This window comes from Rhincodon typus, chromosome 18, assembly GCF_021869965.1.
Source record: "Rhincodon typus isolate 14 chromosome 18, sRhiTyp1.1, whole genome shotgun sequence".
NCBI classification, from domain to species: domain Eukaryota; kingdom Metazoa; phylum Chordata; class Chondrichthyes; order Orectolobiformes; family Rhincodontidae; genus Rhincodon; species Rhincodon typus.
Window position 1 is genome coordinate 44,982,875 of NC_063349.1, and position 23,516 is coordinate 45,006,390.

Sequence of the window (23,516 nt, forward strand, 5' to 3'; positions counted from 1 at the left end):
AGGCTGACGTTTCAGGCCTAGACCCTTTCTGAAGAAGGGTCTAGGCCCGAAACGTCAGCCTTCCTGCTCCTCTGATGCTGCTTGGCCTGCTATGTTCATCCAGGTCTACACCTTGTTATCTCTGTTTGCTAGTGTGCTGAGGTACTTGTCGGCTAGCTTGGGTTTTACCGTTGTGTGCTGTAAAAATCAAAATCAAAGAACCATTCACTAGTCACCCTGCATTGTGGGTAAAACATTTTCTCACTCTGAAGCAGCAAGACAGTCAAAAGAAACAAGAAAGAAAACTCAGCTAACCTTCAAAGCCAAGAATTTTGGAATGAACTGCTTGCCTGTCAATGTTAAACTATTTGCTCTTCATGAGAGACCTAGTGACTGATCCATATATATTTTAACTTTATTTTTTTTGGACTCACTTCTCACGTGTGTTCTTTTATTATGTCACATGTTCAGTAACCAATAAAGTCACTTTTTGTTAACTTACGAAAACCTAGTTAAATTGGATCATTAAGATCTGGGCGCAAGCAATCCAAAAGGGAGGGGATACTATTGCAACTAACCAAGTGGGTGGGTGAATAAAGAGGCAGAGCCACGCCATCCCTATTCTCCTGGGAGGTTGACAATTTGAACAATGCCATCTGCAACCATGATCATTTGAGGAGCCTTGCCTGGGGACTTTCATATTGCCAAAGATTGATACTTTTATAGTTAACTCTTCATGGAGAAACCCACCAATACTCACTCTAAAAATCCATGACCAATTTTTAATTGTTTGATTGGCCCTGCAGACTGCTTTGCTGAAACTTTGCTGATGAGTTCACAAGTCAGATGATCTCCTGACATCATCCCTCATGGTCAATAAGGTGAACTCATTCTGAAGCCTTCTTATCATTGACCAGCACAGAAATAAGAGTTAAACAAGTGAAGAGGTGTTGGGAATGTGAGAGGAGATGAACTACTGAGTGGAGTTGGGAACTGAGAATGCCCTGTTTCATTCACTGTGGCATGCAGATGGGAATTCTTCAGGAAGCAGGAATCACATCCCTCACAATGTCTAAATGCCCATCCGCCAGCTCAGCAGTGACGAAGAAGGGATTTCCTCCATTCTTGGTGGTTCAGCACCAGTCAGGCCAGTGTGTATCACTTTCTGTGACCAGTCACTCTGACATGGTCTGCACTAGTGCATCTCCTCAGCCTCTCAATCCATGTAGCTCTATGTGGTGAGTCATTGAAAGGTAATTGAGTGATTTGCATTCTTCACACATGGCCTAACTTAGCCTTCTTTCCAAGAACTCAATCTAAATTCTTGCTCCTTTTCGAAGACATTTCTTTATCAGAACTATACTGCACCCTATCTAATCATTCTAGTGCATCAGCACTTGGAACAGAACATAAATCATTAATGCAAAACAATGATTACTTGTTGCCCTAAATTAGGAGCAATAAATAGAAGATAGTCCAGTGTTCAGTTATTCTGTGTTTGATTAGGTGAGGCTCTTTACAGTTGATGTTCACAGTGCTCGATTGGTTAAGCTGGGGTATGGATTCAAGGAAAAGTAAACAATGATGACGAAGAAAGAGAAAATCAGAACTAACACATGGAACAGACATTTAAAAGCACTGCAAACAAAACCTTACACAAGCAGAAATCTGTGTTATATCTGCACTGATATACAACAAGCCATAGAACAGCTACATGGTTAGAATGTGGAACTTGCTGCCACATGGAGTTGTTGAGATGAATAGCGCAGATGTGTTTAAGGGAAGCTAGACAACAGATGGTGAGAGCAAAGGAATGGAAGATGTGCCGGTAATATGGGATGGAGTGCAATGGGAAGTGGCTCACATACAGCAACAAACACATGCTGTACCTACATTTAATATTTCCACTTCTTCCACACTTTGCTTTGGATGGATGGCAGCGGGTAAATGCTGAATTCTCATTAAAAGCTAAACTGCACTTTTGTAAAGAGGCTACATGGTTTTTTTTTTAAATCCGTTCATTTTATCTGGGAGACAGGATGATCTACATTTAATTTGTGCACTGGCGTGAAACAGCACAGATAATGGATCAGTCACTCATTGTGTGTTTACCTTCTCCTCCGAGAGGCTTGCTGGCAGATTTAGATCTTTGACATTTGGAAACTCTGGCAGCAAGGTACCCAGCTTGGATCGTGGTGAATACGCCACCGTCTGCTTTGCCACTTCTTTCTTCCCTGTTTCGTTTACCCAAGCTGCTCCTTTTTTGGAATACATCACATCGTAATAGGGCGAACTCTCCTTCACTGCTATCCCATAATAATGGTATCTATTGGCGGCAAATTCACCGGGTTACAGTTGCAGAATTGAACAACGAATAAATTCGAAAAATTCAGAATAAAAGAATCAATCAGCTGATTGGATGGCTCTGCCAAAGAGCCAGCACACAACACCATGGGCTGAATGGCCTCCTCCTGATTCTGTTTACACAGAATTCTGTGAGAGGGACAGAAAGTATGCAGGATGTGGAAAGCAGAAATTATTCATCATTAGTTTGCAAATTTATAAATGACAGCCTCTGAAATGTCCAGTGCACACCCACCACCATTACACATTTCCCTGCTGAGCAGTGCACCAGTGCTGCAGTTACAATGTAGGTACAGCATTAATCTGGAACCAGGAATAACACTGGTTAGAATCCAATTCAAACATTGACAAGATACCCATACAATGTGTTTAATCACCTGGCAAAATCTTGGCTGATATCAAACACGCTAACTCTGCAGCCCTCCATTTGTGAAATTTCGAGCCTTTGCTCTGGACAGTACGAGTTTGGGATCAGGGATAGAGATATTGTACAATGATTTCTCTGGCAATCTCTACGTGGAATACTGTATTGCATTGAAATGGAACTTGCTGTTTCACTTGGGAATAGCTCCCTTAATAGAACTGACGCATAGTCCATTAACAGTGAGCCTGAAATGAATGGAGATGCAGCAAATTACAGGGTAACTGCAAAGCTTGGGCTTTAACTCGGGACAGATGGCCCGACTTTTGAATTGACATGAAACAGATCATCATTGCATTAACAATAGAAATTACTGGAAAAGCTCAGCAGGTCTGGCAGCATGTGTGAAGAGGAAGCATAATTAACCTTAGTAACCTTTCCTCAGAACAATACAGATGCTGCCAGATCTGCTGAGCTTTTCCAGCAATTTCAGTTCTTGTTTCTGAATTCCAGCATCCGCAGTTCTTTCGGTTTTTATCATTGCATTAGGCAGGTTTGTAGTCACGATGTCACCTTCGACAGCCTTACTCTGTACAATCTAAACACTGCCCAAACCTAAATACAGTCTACATCTATACGCCGTCCACATCTATACCCTGTTCAGAACGAATTCTGAGACAAACTCTGACCTCCTCTCAGTGCAAAACACCGCTATTGGCAAATAGGAACCTAGCGACATAAGAATACAGGAACAGCAGGTCACCATTTAGTCCCTCCAACCTTTTCTATCACTCAATGAGATCACAGCTGATCATTTCTCTAACTCCAATTAGTTCTAATGCGGTTATATCTTTTCTTCAATAAAGAATCCAAAACTGTACACTGTTCTCCAGATGTGGTCGTCCAGCCCCTCAGGCTTGTCCATCTCGTTTTCCTGTATTTCTGCCTTCACCCCTTCCTGTACCTCCCAGGACCGCAATAGGGTTCACCTTTTCCTCACTTTCCATTCTACCAAGCTCAGTATTCAAAGATCTTTGTCTGGCATTTCCACCATCTCCAGCATGATGCCACCACCAAACATATCTTACCCTTCCCACACCTGTCAAAATTCCAGAAGAACTGTTCCCTGTACAGCACCGTGCTCCACTTCTCTATCACTCCAACCATTACGTCATTCTGAGGAAGGGTCACTCCACCCAAAACATTGACTCTGCTTTCTCTCTGCAGATGCTGCCAGATCTACTGAGCTTTTCCAGCAATTTCTGTTTTTGTTTCAGATTTACAGCATCCGCTGTTCTTTCAGTTTTTATTATATCTTCCTACACAATTTCAGAAGGTATAACACATTTTTTATCCCCCTTCCTCACTGTCCAAAGCCCCACACACTCTTTTCAAATGAAGCAGGGATTGATTTATATTTCTTTCACTCTAGTCTACGTAATTGCTGCTCATGGTCCGGTCTCTTCTATAGAGAGGTGAAACACAGAACACAGACTGGGAGTCCAATTTGCAGAACACCTTCTTTCAGTCCACAACAATGAATCTGGTCACTGGCCATCTCAGAATACCATCCTGTTCTCATGCTTTCATTTAATTTGATCACTGCAGTGATCCAGTCAAGCCCAATGCAAGTTGGAGGAACAGCACCACATTTTCACTTTAGATATTTTACCACCTTTTGGATTCAACATTGAGTTCAGCAACGAAAGGCCATGTACACTGTCTGTCATTTTGTTATTTTTGCATCCTTGGTGTCTGTATCTTGTTTTCACGTTTTTGTTTTCAGAGAGAACTGTCTTTTACTCTGCTATTAACATTTACTGTGGACCAATGTTTAATTCCTTCACTGCAACCATTATCACTCACATTGTCTTTTGTTCCACGACAGCTTTGATCTCTAACCTTCCGCGCCCTTTGGCTTTGCCTGACCTTCCTTTGGTTCCATTTGCCCTCCTCATGTTTTAACAGGAATTAAGACCAGCACAGTTTTACCTCTCTTCTATTCTGAAGAGGAGTCATATTAGAATTGTTAACTCTGTTCCTCTCTCCACAGATGCTATGGCTGAAGTTCAGAAAAACTTACTATTCTTATTCTAGATGTGGTTTCACCATCTGTAGCAAAAGTCCCTACTTTTATATTCCATTCTGCTTGTGATAAACAGCATTCCATTCATCCACATAATCACTGCTGTACCTGTATACTAATATTTCAACATTCATGTAATAGAACACTCAGAACTCTCTGTACAGTAGACTTCTGCAATTTATCTCCATCTGCACAATGCTTTGTTTTTTATTCTTCTGAACAAAATGGAAAAAGTTCACATTTTCCATATTATACTCCATCTGGCAGCGCATTCATTTTATCTTCTGAATTGTTGGGAATACATATCTTTATGAATTAAGCAAACAGGAGAATGGACTTTTGGAGATCATTGTGTTGCAAAACATTTATTGTGTGGAGCTGCACAGTCAAAAGATTAAAAGAGATTATGGTGATTTTGTTGTTTACAAACAATGCCTACCAAACTTTTATGCAACATAAGCGTGGGGTTTTATTGCTTTAATTGTTTGTTTTATTCACCTGTGGGATGTAGGTGTTGTTAGCTGGGTCAGCATTTATTGCCCGTTCCGAGTTGCCCTTGAGAAAGTGGTGGTGAACTGCCTTCTTGAACTACTACAAACCACTTGTTGTAGGTTGACCCACAATACACTTAAGGAGGGAATTCCAGGATTTTTACCCAGCGACACTGAAGCAATGGCCATATATTTCCAAGTCAGGATGGTGAATGGCTTGGAGGGGAACTTGCAGGTGGTGGTGTTCCCATGTATCTGCTGCCTTTGTCCTTGTGGATGGGAGTAGTTGTAGGTTTGGAAGGCGCTGTCTGAGGATCTTTGGTGAATTTTTGCAGGGCATCTTGTAGATGGTACACACTGCTGCTACTGAGCTTCAGTGGTGGACGGAATGGATGCTTGTGGATGTAGTGCCAATCAAGCAGGCTGCTTTGTCCTGGATGGTGTCAAACTTTGTCAGTGTTGTTGGAGCTGCACCCATTCAGGCAAGTGGGGAGTATTCCATCACACTCCTGACTTGTGCCTTGTAGATGGTGCACAGGCTTTGAGGAGTCAGGAGGTGAGTTTCTCGTTGCAGTATTCCTAGCCTCTGACCTGCTCTTGTAGCCACTGTTTTTATGTGGTAAGTCCAACTGAGTTTCTGGTCAATGGTAACCCCTCAGGATGTTGATGGTGGGAGATTCAGTAACTCTGTGAAAAAGTTACCCCTTAGGTCCCTTTTAAATCTTTCCTCTCTCACCTTAAACATACGCCCTCTAGTTGCGGACTCCCACACCCTGGGGAAAAGACCTTGTCTGTTTACCCTTTCCATGCTCCTCATGATTTTATAAACCTCTATAAGGGCATCCCTCAGTCTCCAATGCTCTAGGGAAAATAGCCCCAACCTATTCAGTCTGTCCCTATAGCTCAAACTCTCCAATCCTGGAACCATCTTATAAATCTTTTCTGAACCCTTTGAATTTGAACAACTCTTTCCTATACCAGGGGACCCAGAATTGAATGCAATATTTTAAAAGTGGCCTCACCAATGTCCTGTACAGGCACAACGTGATGTCCCAACTCCTATTCTCAATGCATTCACCAATGAAGGCAAGCGTGCCAAACACCTTCTTCACTACCCTGTCTAACTTTGATGCCACATTCAAGGAACTGTGAACCTGCACCCCTAGTCTCTTTGTTTGGCAACAATCCCCCAGGCCCTACCGTTAAGTATATAAGTGTTGCCCTGGCCTGCCTTATCAAAATATAATGCCTCACATTTATCTAAATTAAATACCATCTGCCAGGGTAGGGGTCCAAAACTAGAGAGCATAGATTTAAGATGAGTGGGGAAAGATATAAGGGACAACTTTTTCCTACAGAGGGTGGTGTGTATATGGAATGAGCTTCCAGAGGAAGTGGTGGAGGCTGATACAATTTCAATATTTAAAGTGAATCTGGATGGGTACATAAGTAGAAGGCGTTTAGAGAAATGTAGGCCAAATGCTGGCAAGTGGGACTAGATTAATTCGGTATATCTGATCATCATAGACAAGTTGGACCAAAAGGTCTGTTTCCATGTTGTACATCTCTATGACCATCAGCCCATCTGATCAATGTCTCCTTACACTCCAAGATAACCTGCTTCATTGTCCACAAAACCATGAATTTTGGTGTCATCTGCAAACTTATGAACCTACCTCCTATATTCATATCCAACTCATTTAAATAACTGACAAAAAGCTGTGGACCCAGCACCGATCCATATGATATACTGGTGGTCATAGGCCTCCAGTCAAAAAAATCAACCCTCTACCACCACCCTCTCCCTTCTACCTTCAAGCTAATTTTATATTGAATTGACTAACTCCCCCTGTAACACATGTGATCTAACCTTACTAACCAGTCTATCATGCAGAACCTTCAAGAGTGGCCCTAGCAGATTCCGAACTGGGCATCACTGAGCAGGTGCTGCATGATAGCACTGTTGTTGACATCTTCCATCACTTTACTGATGATCAGGAGTAGACTAACTGGGTGGTAACTGGCCGGGTTGAATTTGACCTGAGATAGTGGGTGTTTTTTTCCAGTGCATACCTAGAAGCTACGGACTGTCACTAGAAAAGTTTGCAAGAGAGCAATACTATTTCAGTCTGTAAGAGGCAGAGTTTGAAGCTGAAAGCTGCACTTTCGATATATGTATGATGTACTCAGAAAAAAATACTTTATGTCATTCCAAATATCAAGACTCCTAACTATTTCTCACCTAAATCTGAAATCTGCTTTCAGATCAGAAATCTGCAATTGACAAGCTCATCACCAAGAAACCAAAGGAACTATGAGAAGTTCATCTCATTCTACGTTTTCAGTTTGAACTCTGCATCCACAGCATTTGCCCAGTTTTCCCATTCATATTAGCTCTGCAGAGCTGCAGCAAGTTTATCGTTGCCCTGTCTATGAATCTGTGCATGTTTGGGATCAACAGCAATATAGTTTCATTCATATAGCAGCTTAGTTGATAACCAGTTTGCCACGTGTTTGAAAAAAATGAGTTTGCCTGTAACAGTCTGTATCTCAGGGCCACAGTTTAAGAATATAGGGTAGGGCATTTCAGATTGAAATGAGGAGAAACTCCTTCACCCAGAGAGAGGTAAGCCTGTGGAATTCTTTTCCACAGAAAGTAATTGAGACTAAAATATTGAATGTTTTCAAAAAGGAGTTAGGTACAGCTCTTAGGGCTAAAGGGATCAAATGGGGAGAAAGAGGGAACAGAGTACTGAGTTGGATGATCAGCTATGATTATATTAAATGGTGGAGCAGGCCTATTCCTGCTCCTATTTTCTATGTCAGTATGTTTGTGTCTGCCTGTCTATTTTTGTGTGTATGCGCATTTGTGTCTGTGTGAATCTACATGTCTGTGGTGTTCTATGGTTAGTTCTGTTGGCTGGACAGCTGGCTTGCAATACAGAGTGACACCAAGAGTGCAGGTTGAGTTCCTATGCTAGCTGAGGTCTCCATGAAAATCCTACCTTCTCAACCCTGTTCCTCACCTGAGGCGTGGTCATCCTCAGATTTAACTCACCACCCAGTCATCTCTTCCTAATGAGAGAGCAGTCCTCTGGGACTATGACAACTTAAACCTGTCTCATTGTACATTGTCAGGTCTAGAACAGTCTGTTCTCCGATTGGCTGTAATTCTTGTTGCTCCAAAAGAGTCGTAGAGCTTTACAGCAGGGAAACAGACCCTTCAACCCATCTTGCCCATGCCGCCCAGTTTTCACAATTACACTATGTCCATTTGCCATCATTTGATCCATATCCCTCTATACCTATCCAATCCATGTACCTGTCTAAATGTTTCTTAAATGACGAAATTGTACTCGCCTCCACCACGACCTTTGTCAGCCCATTCCAGACACTCACCACCCTCTGTGTGAAATAATTGTCCCTCTGGACCCTTTTGTATTTCTCTCCTCTCACTGTAAACCTACACCCTCTACTTTTAGATTCCCCTACCATGGGGAGAAGCTGTTGGGAATCTACCTTCTCTATGTCTATAAAGGTCACCCCTCAGACTCCTATGCTCCAGGGAAAAAAAATGTCCCAGCCTATCCAATCTCTCTTTTATCCAACTTCTCCTTATAAATCAAACCTTCCAGTCCAGGTAGCATCCTAATTTAAAAAAAAACAACCAAAAGAACCGCGGACGCTGTAAATCAGAAACAAAAAAAGAATTTGCTGGAAAAGCTCAGCAGGCCTGGCAGCATCTGTGAAGAGAAATCAGAGTTAATGTTTCGGATCTGGCAATCCTTCCTCAGAAGTTCTGAGGAAGGGTCACCGGACCCGAAACGTTAAATCTGATTTCTCTTCACAGATGCTGTCAGAACTGCTGAGCATTTCCAACAACTTCTGTTTTTGTAGCATCCTAGTAAACCTTCTCTGCACTCTTTCTAGTTTAATAATATCCTTTCTATCATAGGGCGAACAGAACTGTACGCAATACTCTAAGTATGGCCTCACCAACATCTTGTACAGCTGCAACAAGACGCCCCCACTCCTATCCTTAATGCTCTGAATGATGAAAGCAAACTTGCTAAAAGCCTTCTTCACCTTGTCTACCCGTGACTCCACTTTCAAAGAGCTATGAACTAGTACCCCTAAATCTCTTTGTTCAATAAAACTCCCTAGAGCCCTACCATTGACTGTATGTCCTGTCTTGGTGTGACCCACCAAAAACTTTGCATTTATCTAAATTAAACTCTATCTGCCATTCTTCAGCCCACTGGCCCAGTTGATCAAGATCTTGCTGCATTCCCAGATAAACATCTTCACTGTCCACTAAACCACCAATCTTGTTGTCATCTGCAAACTTACTAACCATAAGTCCTAAATTCACATCCAAATCATTTATATAAATGACAAATAACAGTGGAATAAACTGTCCTGAAGGTATATTACAAACTTATGTTTCAGACTAGTTTTGGCAATCCATGTTTTATTAAAAGTACCATGATTATCATCATAACTTGCATTATTTCCTCATTTGTGGCCTGCTCTACAATGATATTGGACCTACAAACTATTCCTACAAGTGACTTTACTTTATGCTAACAAATTCTACATCTTAATCTTTGCAGAGTCATACATCACATTGGAGTGTTATGACAATTGCTCATCCGAGTATTTATTAAATGTTATGAGGTTTTCTGCCGCAACTACACTCCAAGGCAGTGCATTCCAGACCCCTACCACCCTCTGGGTGAAAACTCTTTTCCTAAAATATTGTCTAAACCTCCTGCCTTTCACTTTAAACTTATACCTCTTGTTACTGACCCTTGAGCTAAGAGGACCAGCTGCCTTCTATTAACCCATACATGTCCCTCATAACATTATACACCTCTCTCCGGACCCTCTCAACCTTTTCTGCTCCAGAGGAAATAACACAAGTTTATCCAGACTCTCTTCATTGCTGACATATCCGTTCCAGGCAACAACCTAGTGATCCTTCTTTGTACCCCTTCTGGTGCAATCACATTCTTCTAAGGCCGTTCCACACCACAGTACCAATGTTATCCTTAACAAACAGAGACACCCCACCACCTGTTCTTAGCTTCCTGTTCTTCTGAAATGTCATGTCACCTTCAAGATTCAGGTCCCAGCCTTTGTCTTCCTGCAGCTATGTCCCTGTAATGGCAATCAGATCATACATATTATTTCTGTTTAATTTGACAAATCACCTGTTTTATTACGAAGGCTATGTGCATTCAGGTACAGAGTTTTTCATTCAGTCTTTTCACTATTTTTGCCACCTCTAGCCTTATCTTCAAGTGTACCCTTAAGTTTTATACTCTTGTTCCTTCCTGCCATGTTCTGATTAACATTTCCCCTATTTCAACCTTGCATTCCTGCCTTATCCTCTTCCTTCAATTGATCACATCTCCCCTTATTTGATCCCTCAACCCCACTATTTAGTTTCAAGTAATAAGAGCCCAAAGAAGCGTTCCATTAAATCAACAATGTACTCCTCCAAGGGCACTATCTCCTACATAAAATGTATGGCCCAGAACTATACACGGTGACTCTAGTTGTGGTCTAACCAGGGCTTTGTACAGATAGAGCATGAATTCTACCCCCTTGTTCATCTAGAAGATGAGGATACATGCCAGCACTGCATTAGTTGGATCACCCTGTTCCCAGAATTCACCTCTCCTTTGTCCTAACACAAAGAGAACTCTTCATGCCAGACACAGCTAGTCCCTCACTGGGCAAAGAAATGGCTCCACCCTTTAGATACCAGAGCTCACGACCACCTTTCTTTTATGGGCGGGGGGTCAAATGTTGGCCTAAGCAACAACACCCACATCCCACAAAAGAATATAAACACGGGATTAAAGGCCCCACTAATGTGTTGCTGCATGTATTTCTGATCACCAACACTGAACTCAGGTGTTAGGGGGTCACTGACCATATTTCAGTCTATTTACACCACGTGGCTGAAATTCATTTTCTGACACGGTTCTCTTGAGGAACCTTGCTGTCAATAGATGTTTGGGAATTTAGACATCACTGACCTATTAGGAGAAGCTCCGACCTGCTCCAACACAAGAATGGGGACATCGCCCTCTTCCAACACTTAGGATCTTTAAGTCTTATTAGAAGTGAAGAAGAGTACAATTGATACTCTCTAACTATTTAACCTGAATGAGAGTAGAACTCAGCAGGCTCTGTAAACCAGGTATGACTCTGCGCTGGATTTACATTCTAAACTGATCCTCCTCCTTTGAGGATATATCAACAAACCTCACTCCAGGTACAGTTCAGCCAATTGCTTTCCACTAATAGCAACTGTGCAGCATAAATTCACAAGCCATCCCAAGATTTAAGTTGACTTTGTAGTTTTACTACCTGTGTAACACTAAGTACATCCAAACTGACACTGGTACTGATAAATAACCTTTATTACAACAGCATTTTAGGGCCGGGGTGCAGATGGCTTACTGCAATTATATAGAGACTATACCTGCTGAGACTATACCTGGAGTAACGTGTCCAGTTTTACCCATTGACATAAAGGGAGTGCAATGAACATTCACTCAACTAACTTCTGGGACAGAGGGATTGTCTTACGAGAAGATATTGAGGAAAATGGCTCAGTATTCTCTAGCGTTTTGAAGAATGAGAGGTGATCTCATCTGGATACAAAATGCTTTACAGGGTAGATACATGAAGGTTGCTTCCCTGGCTTGGTTGGGGCTGGGGTGTGGGACCGGGGGACACAATCTCAGAATAAAGGGTAGGTCGTTTATGTCTGACATGAGGAGGAATTTCTTCACTTAGAGGATAGTGAATCTTTGGAACTCTATCACAGAGGCTATGGAAGCTCAGTCATTGAGCATGTTCAAGCCCTAGACTGGTAGATTGCTACATATTGAAAATGCCAAGGGATGGTATGGACTGGTTGGACTGAAGGGTCTGTTTCCATGCTGTATGACTCTGACTCCATGTAGGAATAGTGCAGGGAAATGGTGTTGAAGAAGAAGGTCAACCATGATCTCATAGAATGGTGCAGCAGGCTCAAAGGGTTGAATGGCCTGCCCCTGCTCCTATTTCTTACATTCTTCTGATACTACAGACCTTGGAGATATCACTCCTAGACTGGTTATACACAAAGACTGTTAGATTGAGTACATCATGCCAAGATCACTAGATTAGTTACCATGCCTACACAAATCTACATTAGCTTGGCATAGCATTGACGTGATGCCAGAGACTTGCTCAAAACAGCATCAGGACATTGTGACTATGAAACTTCTGGTGTTAAAGCTTCAAGTTCTTTGTTCATTCTGTCTCACTTGGATCAACTCAAGCAAAGACAAGATCGACTCCATTTGTACACAATTGTATTTTGTTATCAGTTTCAACATGATTCTAATACCTGACTTCTAGCACCGAGCATGCAGTACTTTTTATTATGTTTGATATTTATCCTCAAAGATCTTTAAAGAGAGGCACCTAAATCACAAGATGTTTGTAACTGAGGTCTCCCTTGAAAGTGAACCTGCTGTTTGTGTATTTCTGTTAGAAACGTCTCAATAACCAACTGGATTTTACCAAACATCATCAATCACAGACACATAATTCAATAAAATTGGTTGTAAATTTAAGTATTCCACATTAAGTGCCTTCCCTCTGACCATCAATATCTTCACATTCACTTCTCCCATCAGTGTCTCAGACATTACTATTGATCAAACCCTATATAACATGCTTTTTCAAACAGTGCAGCTAGTGTATACACTGTGAAAATGGTTCATCTCCTGGTATTCAAAACCCCTTCTTCACCATATGGAAGACTTGAGTCAGGAGCATGATGCATTCTCTCCATTACCTTGGATGGGTTCAGCCAGAACAGTACATTCGACCAGTGTGCCCCTACCCATTCACTAGACATCCAGTTCATTTCTATACTGCCAAGACTATGAAATTGGTTACATCATGCTGACATTACCAGATTACAATGAAGAGATAGTCATTTAACAGCATGGTGAGAGGCCCTTCAGCCCATCTTGTCCATGCCGTTTATCAAACATCCACCTAATCTATTCATTTTCCAGCACTTGGCCCATTGTCTTGTATACTTTGGCCTTTCAAGTGTTCATCTAAATAGGTGTTACATGTTTTAAGAGTTCTGCCTCTACCACCCTTTTAGGCAGTGAGTTCCAGATACCCACAACCCAAGGGTGACAGAGTTATCCTCAAATCCCCTCTAAGCCTCCTGTTCTTACATGAAAACTGTGCTCCCCGATTATTGACCCCTCTACTAAGGGGAAAGGTTTCTCCCTATCTATCCTGTCTATCCCCTCTCAGAGTTTTGTACTGCTCAATCAGATTCCCCCTCAGCATTCTTCGCTCTAAGGAAAGCAACCCCAGTGTTCTGAGGAAGGGTCACCAGACCCGAAATGTTGACTCTGTTTTCTCCTCCACAGATGCTGCCAGACCTGCTGAGCTTTTCCAGCAACTTTGTTTTTGTCCCAGTGTATCTGGTCTCCCTTCATAGCTGAATCACTCCAGCCGGGGCATTATACCCGTAAATCTCCTCTGCAACTTCTCCAGTGCAATTACAACCTTCTGATAGTGTGGTGACCAAACGTGCACACACTAGTTTGATCCACGGCTGGAGCAATGTTATGTACAGCTCCATCATAATCTCCTGTGGTATGTCACTAGGCACAGGCTTCCAGTCGCAAAAACTTTCTTCAACCATCAGCCTCTGCTTCCTGCCATTAGTCCAATTTTCAATCGAATTTGCCAAACTGCTCTGATCTCATAGCTTCTTAGATTCTTATCCAGCCTGTCATACAAGACCTTGTCAGATGCCTTACTGAAGTCCATGTAGATGACATCAACTGCACCACCCTCATCTACACACCTAGTCCACTGCTTCAAAAATTCAATCAAATTTGTTGGATATGATCTCCCCCTTACAAAGCCATGTTTTGATTATCCTTAATAAATCCTCGCCTCTCCAAGTAGAGATTAATTCTGTTCCTCAGAATTTTTCCAATGGTTTCCCTATTATTGATGTTAAACTCTCTGGCCTTTAGTTTTCTTGTTCATCCCTACTTTAGCTAACCTCTAGCACCCTTCCTCTGTCCAGAAAGGATTTGAAAATGAATGTTAGAGCCTCTGCAATCTCCTCCATTGCCTCTGACAACAACCTTGGATACATCTTGTCTGGGCCTGTGGATATTTCCATTTTCAGGTCTGCTAGAACTATGGGTTCAGGTACATAGTTGCTTGAAAGTTATGTCACAGGTAGACAGGGTGGTAAAGAAGGCATTTGGCATACTTGCTTTCATTGGTCACTCCATCAAGTGGAGGAGTTATGTTGAGGTTGTATAGGATGTTGGTGGGGCTGTTTTTGGAGTATTGCGTACTGTTCTGATCGCCGTGCTATTATTAAATTGGAAAGGATGCAGACAAGAGGCTTTGTGTTATAAGGAGAGACTGGATAGCCTGGGACTTTTTTTTACTGGAGCATAGGACATTGAGGTTTATAAAATCATGAAGGGCATAGATCAGCTGAATAGCGAAGGTCATTTCCCTAGGGTAGGGGAGTTCAAAACTAAAGAACATAATTTTTAGGTGAGAGGAGAAAGATTTAAAAGGGACCTGAGGGGCAACTTCTGCACACAGAGGGTCATATGTGGAATGAGCTGCCAGAAGAAGTGGTGAATGCAGGTACAGTAACAGCATTTGAAAGTAATTTGGACAGGTGCATGAATAGGAAGAGTTTAGAGGGATATGGCCTAAATGCAGCCATGTGGGACTTGTTTAGTTTGGGAAACCTGCTTGACATGGAGATGTTAGACCCGGGTCTGTTTCAATGCTATATGACTCTATGACACTATTCGTACCTCCTCTGTCTCCATGTTAATTTGTTCAAACATATCACAGTTCCTCTCCCTGATTTCTATACCTTCTATACATTTTCGTTCTATACAGTGAATACACAAGCAAGTACTCATAAAACCTCAGATCTCTGCTGCATCAGAGGGGATGGTGGCACAATGTCAATGTCATTGGATTGATAATCTAGCACCTCTGACAATTTGGATTCAAATGGGTTTGCATCCCATTATATGGGTTCACATCCCTACTATCTCGCATCCCATTATTACAGCTAGTACAATTTGAGTTCAATTAATTAATCTAGAATTTAAATCTAGCTTCAGTAATGGTGGCTGTCACCAATTATTGTAAATCAAAAACCAACCTGTTTCACTAATGTTGTTTAGACTATAAGACATAGGAGCAGAAATTAGGCCATTCGACCCATCGAGTCTGCTCCACCATTTGCTCAATCGGGCAAAGGAATCTGTCGCCCTAACCTGATCTGACCCATACGTGACCCTGAGAGCAATGTGGTTGACTTTTACCTGCCCTCTGAAATGCTCCTGACTCAGCCAGTGATGCCCACATCCCAAAAGTGCATTAAAAAAACAGCTAATTGTATTCACGTCAGCTCTCCATGAAAGCATTTCATCAAGACTTGTTTCTCCTTCCTTTCCCTGTAAATGAGTTTCTCTTCAGAGAATTATCCAACTTATTTTGAAAGCTGCCTCCAGCACAGTCTCAGGAGGTACATTCCAAATCCCAGCCACTCACTGAAGAATAATGCTTTTTCTCAGGTCACTCTTAGTTCTTTTATTGATCACCTTAAAAGAGTGTCCTCTGTTTCTCCATCCTATCACCGCTGGGAATACTTTTCCCTTATCCAAACTGTCTGGACCCCTCATGATTTTTAACATCTCAATCAAATCTCCCCCTCAATCTTCTTTTCTCTAAGAATATCTTCAGTATGGAGATACATGGGAGCAGTGATGGGCTAGGAACATTATCAACTCCAAATTTGCCTCCAAGTTGTACATTACCCTGACTTTGAAATATACATAAGGTATCATTGTATTTCCAACATCATTGGATCAAAATCTTAGAATTCCCAATTTGATGACGTTGTGGGATCAGCTTCATCATGTCTACTGTAGTCATTTACTTGGAATTACTTAGAATATACAGCACAGAAACAGGCCATTCAGCCCAACTTATCCATGCCTCAATCAGACCTCCTCCCATCATCCCTGATCTAAATCTATCATTATAATTCTAGGCCTTTCTCCCTCATCTGCTTGTCTAACTTCCCCTAAGTGCAGTTATACTACTTGTTTCAACCACTCTCTGTTGTGACAAATTCCACATTATAATCACTGTCCAGGAAAAAAATGTTTCTTCTGAATTTCTTATTGGATTTCTTGGGTACTATTTCATATTGATGGCTTCTAGTTATCAATTTTTTGCCTCACAAGTGGAAATATAGAGCTGGCTTTTACAGGGTGCCATGTTCTCCATAGCTCCAGGGCTAAAACGGTGATAGGGATCTGAACAGTTGGAAGTAGCATTACCTGCTTCAGGGAGAGGCTGTACCCCGATCCTGGGAGGAGAACCCACCTTCAGTAGCTGTCAGCCAGTCAGCAGTGCGGTAGTCCCACCAGCCGCAGCATAGGCCATTGCTGGGACTCTGGGTGGTCCCATCACCCAGGAGAGCCCAGGTAAGTCAGGGGTCTCAGCAGAGCAAGGCGAGGATGGATATGTAATAAGGAGGAAGGGGCTATGTCAAAGAGACTGGGCTGGGAAGTTCATTGGGCGTGGATGATCTTTGCTGTAGATTCCCCACTGGGACCAAGGAGCTTGCAACAAACTAAAGAAGGCATTTGGCAGACCACAACTGGAATACTATGAAGGACAGCCATGTTTGAGATTCTACAGCAGGTATAGCTTTTCATGGAAGTAGACAGTCAAGGAGCTCAGTTGAGAAGGAAGAATGCAATAAACCTACATGGTCTAGTACTGCACTGGAGGAAGGGTTTAGTGCCTGATGACCTTACGAACCAGGCAATAGAGGGAGATGGGCTCAAGTACTGGAAAGACTGAAGAGGTGTGAAGGATTAGCCTTGCAGGAATCAATTATCAGCAGGAAAGAGGTGATCCAAACTCTTTTGCAAAGGGCCTTTTCAGATAAATAGGATGATTGGGAACATAAAATTGCCGATCAGAACCAAAGATTTGTAGTGTTGTCAAATTTGGAGATAAGACAGCCAAGCCAACAGCAAGAAGAACCACTAGGGCTAATTGAAGAAGTAGGGCTTGAGGTAAGCCTGACAAAGACAAAAAGGACAGGAGAATCTACCATTTCTGGGCCTCACCATCTCTCCCAGACAGAAGGAAGTAGATACAGCCAAATAACAAGCAGTATGTCATCTCCTGGTGCCTGAAGACTTAGGGCTTAGTGGGGAGTTTATTAAAGACTGTGCAGCAATCGCCAAGCCCTGAGAAGTATTATTCAGTAAGAGAGTCTAATGAGAATGGGGAGAAGAGAATGAAAAGCTTTTGAGGAAACTACAAGAAGATTCTAAGTAGCACCTGTATTGGGATGGTGGACTGAATGTTGGCCTTTAGTGGTAGGTACAGGTACGGTTACAATATTAAAAGACATTTGGATAAGTACATGAATAGGGACGGGTTTGGAGGGATATGGGCCAAATGCAGGCAGATGGGATGAGTTTAGTTTGGGAACATGGTCAATGTGGACTAGTTGGACCGAAGGGTCTATTTCTATGTTGTATGACTCTATGACTTTATGAATGAATTATAAAAATAGGGAGGCTTTGCCAAAATTATACAAGGCATTTGTCAGACCATAGCTGGAATACTGTGAATGGTTTTGGGCCCTTAAAAGAAAGATATACTAGCATTGGAAGCAGTCCAGAGAAGGTTCACTAGGTTGATACCAAATATGGAGAAGGACTGTTATAAGGAGAGGTTGAGTAGGTTGGGCTTACACTCACTGGAATTTAGAAGAACAAGAGATGACTTTATTGAATTATACAAGATTCTTGGAAAACTTGACAGGTCAAGTTGCCTCCCCTTGTGGGAGAGTCTAGCACCAGAATAAGGGGTCACACATTTAAGACAGAGATGAGAAGAAATTTCTTCACTCAGAGATTAGTGAATCTGTGGAATTCATTACCACAGAGATCTGTTGAGGCTGGGTCATTAAGTATTTTCAAGGCTGAGATAGATTTTTAATCAGTAAGGGAGTGAATAGTTATAGGGAAAATGAAGGAACGTGGAGTTAAGGCTTATTAGATCAACCATGAGCTCATAGAATCATAGAATACCTCCAGTGCGGAGACAAGCCATTCGGCCCAACAAGTCTCATTGAATGGTGGAGCAGACTTGATGGACTGAATGGCCAGCTTCCATTCCTACAAGCTTTAGTCTTATGGTCTTATGACTAAGACCATTTCAGCTGAAGGTAGTTGCCTCAATGTGAGGCGACGGTTATCCTGTTGCAGTGGTGTAACGATGGGGTTACTGCCTCTCAGGTGCTTATCGATGTGGAAAAGGCCTTCTCTATGTATGAGAAGCACCTGCCAGGCATTTGACATGCTGAGGTGTTCACCAGATGAGATGGGTAACTGATTACACCATTCACACGCTGTACCCCAATGAGGTTATTATTAAGAGAGAGGATTCAGATGCTGCCATCAGTACTGCCAGATCACTGTCAGATCACTGCAGCATGATAGTTAGAAGCTAAACTGGAAGCAAGTTTATTGTACTGTAGGGAACAGCACATGTGTACTGTAGACTGAGTCAGGAACTCCAAGGGAGGTTTCCGGGTGGGATCACACCCCAATGCATGGACATTTATATTGATCGAGGTATGTGGGTTACAGTGAGAGAAAGATGGCATATGGAATCTATGATTCTGAGAGACAAGTGAGGTAGGGTTAACCTTACTTGTGGACATCTTTAGGGCAACTTCTATAAATGTCATCTTGCCAGGGATGCCCACACCTTGAGAGGAAATGAAATGCCAATTCAGCTGCCCTCAGTTTATCAATTCATGTTCATCAGATCCCCTGAGCTAGCACTCCAGCTATTCCAATCTCAAAATAAATGTGCCCAAAATTGAGGGTAATGCCATGTCATGCTTTGATCATGAGGACTAGGAGAATGGGTTTTGACTGCAGAATGTGATCTTTAAAAATTTATTCATGAGCGTTGTTGGCTGGGCCAACATTTATTGCCCATTCCCAACTGCCTCAATCTAAGTGGCTTGTAAGGTCCATTTGAAATGGCAGTTAAGAGTCAACCACATTGCCATAGGTCTAGAGTCACATATAGGCACAAAAGATTTCCTTCCCTAAGGGAGATTAGTGAAGCAGATGGATTTTTACAACAATGGACAGTGGTTACATGGTCAAATTAGGCTAGTTTTTAATTCCAGATTTCTGCCCCCCATTGAATTCACATTTCACCATCTGCCCTGGTGGATTCAAATCATGTCCCTAGAGTATTAGCCTGGCCTTCTGGATTACTAGCCCATGGGCATTAACACTACACCACTGCGTTCCCATAAAAGATGTTTTGTCCTGAAACCTGTCCTGGAATCTCAGGTTTTTTTGTGCATTTATTAATGAATCATTTGGTAGTATGGACCTTGAAGATTGCTGAAAGGAGTGACGTGCTGTCAAAGCTTTCCATTTTCAGGACAAATGCAAGAATGCTAAATTTCAAATGATCACACTAATTTATACTAAAGGAGGAAAGCGAGTTAATTGGTTGACAAGTCAACTCTGATTGGCTGTTGCTTTCTGCATGATAATACCTCAACCAGTCAATTTGCCAACCAAATCAGCTTCTTTATTTTGCATGGTATAAATGGTTATAATTGTTTGAAATTTGGCATTCTTGTGTTTGTCCTGACAAATGCACAATGAAAAGCTTCAACAACATGTCGTTCTTTACAGTTAGATTTTTAAAAATGGTTTGAATGAAGAGATAGAGGGCAACGTTAAGTTAGGAGGTACAATATTTTGTGAGTAGGAATTTGTAAAAGAACATGGATAAAATTTAATGAGTGGACATAAGATTTCAATGTCAGCAAATATGATAGTATCCAAGTTGAGGTTCAGCAAGACAAAATTAGATATTTTCTGAATGGTGAGAGACTTGAAACGTGGAGCAGCAATGGTATTTTGGGATACAATTCCACAAATGACTCAGCAAAAATAGTAAATGTCCCAACACAGATAGCATAAGTCACAGTTCACAGCCTGAAAGATACATCCATTAATAAAAATAATATATGACAGCCAAAGTCATAAATAGAGATAGTTAATTCACCCCGCTGAATGATAACTATTCTATTGGCTTCTCTTTTCAAGTTTCAACTTGAAGCAAATGAATTTTGATAAGTATTTTAATTGACTTGGAAAATGGTTTTGAGCAGCATTCTGATTTTACCTCAGGATATTTATTCCGAGGTTTCAGCCATCTTTGTCACAAGTTTGGCGAAAATTTTGTTTCCACAAGAAATTGAGTTACTACCCGAGTTCCATGGGCACAGCACAAGCAAAATGAGGAATGCTTTGATGTTTTCAGGATGTAAATTATCAAGATGTAGATGCCTCTCCCTGAGAGTAAATGTACCTCTTGTCCACAAACCTGAATAGACCTGCCACTCAAATCCTTGTCACAACCAGAAATGCCATTGTATGTGGGTTTGGTTTGACATCCAGTCACTTATTTCTGTGAAATATTTCCTGTTCTATGTACTTCTTATATTTAAATTGAGGATGTCTTGTGGTGCAGTGTGTAGCGTCCCTTCTTCTGAGTTAGAAGCTCAAGGTTGAAATCCCACTCCAGGACTTAATGGCCAAGGAAGATGTGTTTATATCACATCCAAACAGGATCAATTTCTACTTGTAAACCCTTCCGACACACACACATAGCGAGTAATTTCAGGAGAGATTCTTGGACAGCCATGTAATGGATAGAAATTGGAGTCTGTACTATCACTAGCTCCCGGTGGCAACATACCTATAAAAGTGCACATTGTCACAGCAACTCAACTCCTTGGAGGGGTTGGTTGGCTTGGACGACTAGTGTGGATCAGATAATGTACCAGCAGCCTATGGTTTGATCCCTGTTTTAGCTGGAGCTGGGTACCATGCTCTACATGTGATGTAGGTCACAGATTCATCAAGTCAGCATTGTATAGCGTGGAAACAGATCCTTCAGTCCAACTCATCCATGCTGACCAGATATCCCAAATTAATCTGGTCTCATTTGCTAGCATTGGGGTCCTATCCCTCTTACCTTTCCTATTCATATACCTTTCCAGATGTCTTTTAAATGTTGTAATTGTACCAGCCTCCACCACTTCCTCTGGCAGTTCATTCCAAACACACACCATCCTCTATGTGAAAAAGTTACTCCTCAAGTCCTTTTTAAATCTTTCCCCTCTCACCTTAAACCTATGTCCTCTAGTTTTGGACTCCCTCACCCTGGGGCAAAGTCCTTGGCTATTAACCCTATCCATGGCCCTCATGATTTAACAAACCTTTATAAGGTCAATTAGGACATACCTTTCAGTAGAGAAGCCAAGGAGAACAGAAGATTGCAGGAGATCTTCATCCAAAATCATTTCATTCAAATTGTTTTATTCAAGTTATATTCTTTTGTTGTTATTTATTCTGCTATCTCGCAATTTGATTGGTTTTTGCACAAAATTGACTGAACTTGCTGCTGCAGCAGATGCTTCCTTTATATTGAACTTTTTTAAGATTGTTTCCATGAACTATACTCTGCTACAAAAAGAAACAAAATAATGGTCAGAGATAGTAAGAGCTGCCGATGCTGGAGTCAGAGATAACACAGTGTGGAGCTGGAGGAACACAGCAGGCCAGGTAGCATCAGAGAAGCAGGAAAGTTGATGTTTCGGGTCGGGATTCTTCTTCGGAATCTTCATTTCTGAAGAAGGGTCCCGACCCGAAACGTCAACTTTCCTGCTTCTCTGATGCTGCCTGGCCCACTGTGTTCCTTCAGTTCCACACTGTGTTGTCTCTAACAAAATATTGGTGACCAGAGAGATAGATGCCTGTCTGTATTTTCTCTTATCTTTACTTGTGAAGTTTGGGCCCTGGGTTTCCAATGGATTGCTCCACGTTTAAGGGCAATGTCCTGCTGTGGTTTCCTATTGCCTCCTACAGGATAACTGACCGGGAAACTCTCCTGTTCTTGCAGCCTGCCATCAGATGTGTTGGAAGGATTTTTACAAAGGACAATCAAGGTGTCTGGCCACATCACAAACATATCTCCCGTTACTGACAAGTCCTGGAGAGGAGCACGAGTCCAGACTTTCTTGCCCAGAGGTAGTGACACAACCCACTGTGCCATGATGTATCCCGTACATCGCTAATAATTCCATACTGAGTGCAGCACAAGTAATATTCCAGTTAAATGCAAATGCAATGTTGGTTACTCACTTTGACTGGCCTCTTGTTCCTAATCTTCTTGTCGTTAATTGTGGAAATTGCTGTCGAATTATCTGAATAAAAATCAGAAAAGCCCATCAGAATGGATTTAATTTGCTATCCCTTTCAAGGTTTTGTGATGAAAGGTAGAAATGGATGTGAGTCAGTTCTGTGAATAACATTTTTATAAAGGGTCAGAAAATCAATTTGGAGCAGTGACCTAAATATATCAATTCTAAAAAAGTGTGTGATTGCAGTTGAGTGCCTGGGAGAACCACTGTAGTGTTAATGGATAAAAGTTTATCCTGTTGGGTCTATGACATAAAGGCCATTAGATTAGTTTCAGAACAGCAGGTTTAAAGTTTTAGTTGAGAAGACTTTACCATCTATTTCTGAGTACTACACTTTTCTCCCAACAGGAAAATCAAGTCAATCTGGGGAACCAGTCACCTCAGCAGAAGTGGTTTATGGCCTGATTTAAGGTCCTAGCATCAGGGTTTGGTGGAGGAGGGAGGATGCTGAGAGATTTCCATCCTTAGCTCTGGCTGATGAATTCCCTCCTCTGCAAATCTCACCCCAGGAACCCTTCCTCCTATCACTCACTTTTGGCAGGCTCCATCGAGCGTACTAGGCCTCAGTCAAGTGTAGTGTTGGCAATAGCCAGCACTCCACTACCCTCCCACTTACAAGTTTAAGAATTAGGAGCACTAGTATTCAGCCCTTCAAGCCTGGGCTCCACCATTCAATAAGATCGACGTCAATCTGTTTGTGCTCTGAATTCCACATTCCCATCTACATCTGATAACTTTTCATTCCCCTGCCCAACAGGAAGCTATTTCCACCTTCAAACTATTCAGGGACCTTCTGAGGCAGAG

The 23,516-nt window shown here is 41.9% G+C and overlaps 1 protein-coding gene across 1 annotated transcript in view; it reads right to left on the reverse strand.

Moving 5' to 3' along the window:
- rfx4 (regulatory factor X, 4) overlaps positions 1-23,516 on the reverse strand; it is a 122,519-nt gene that overhangs the window by 64,783 nt on the left and 34,220 nt on the right. The window contains exons 5-6 of the mRNA XM_048607937.1: positions 22,654-22,715; positions 2,092-2,305 (exon numbers count right to left, since the gene is read on the reverse strand). Of these exons, the coding sequence (XP_048463894.1) occupies positions 2,092-2,305; positions 22,654-22,715 (276 nt within the window). The remainder of the gene's footprint in view (positions 1-2,091; positions 2,306-22,653; positions 22,716-23,516) is intronic.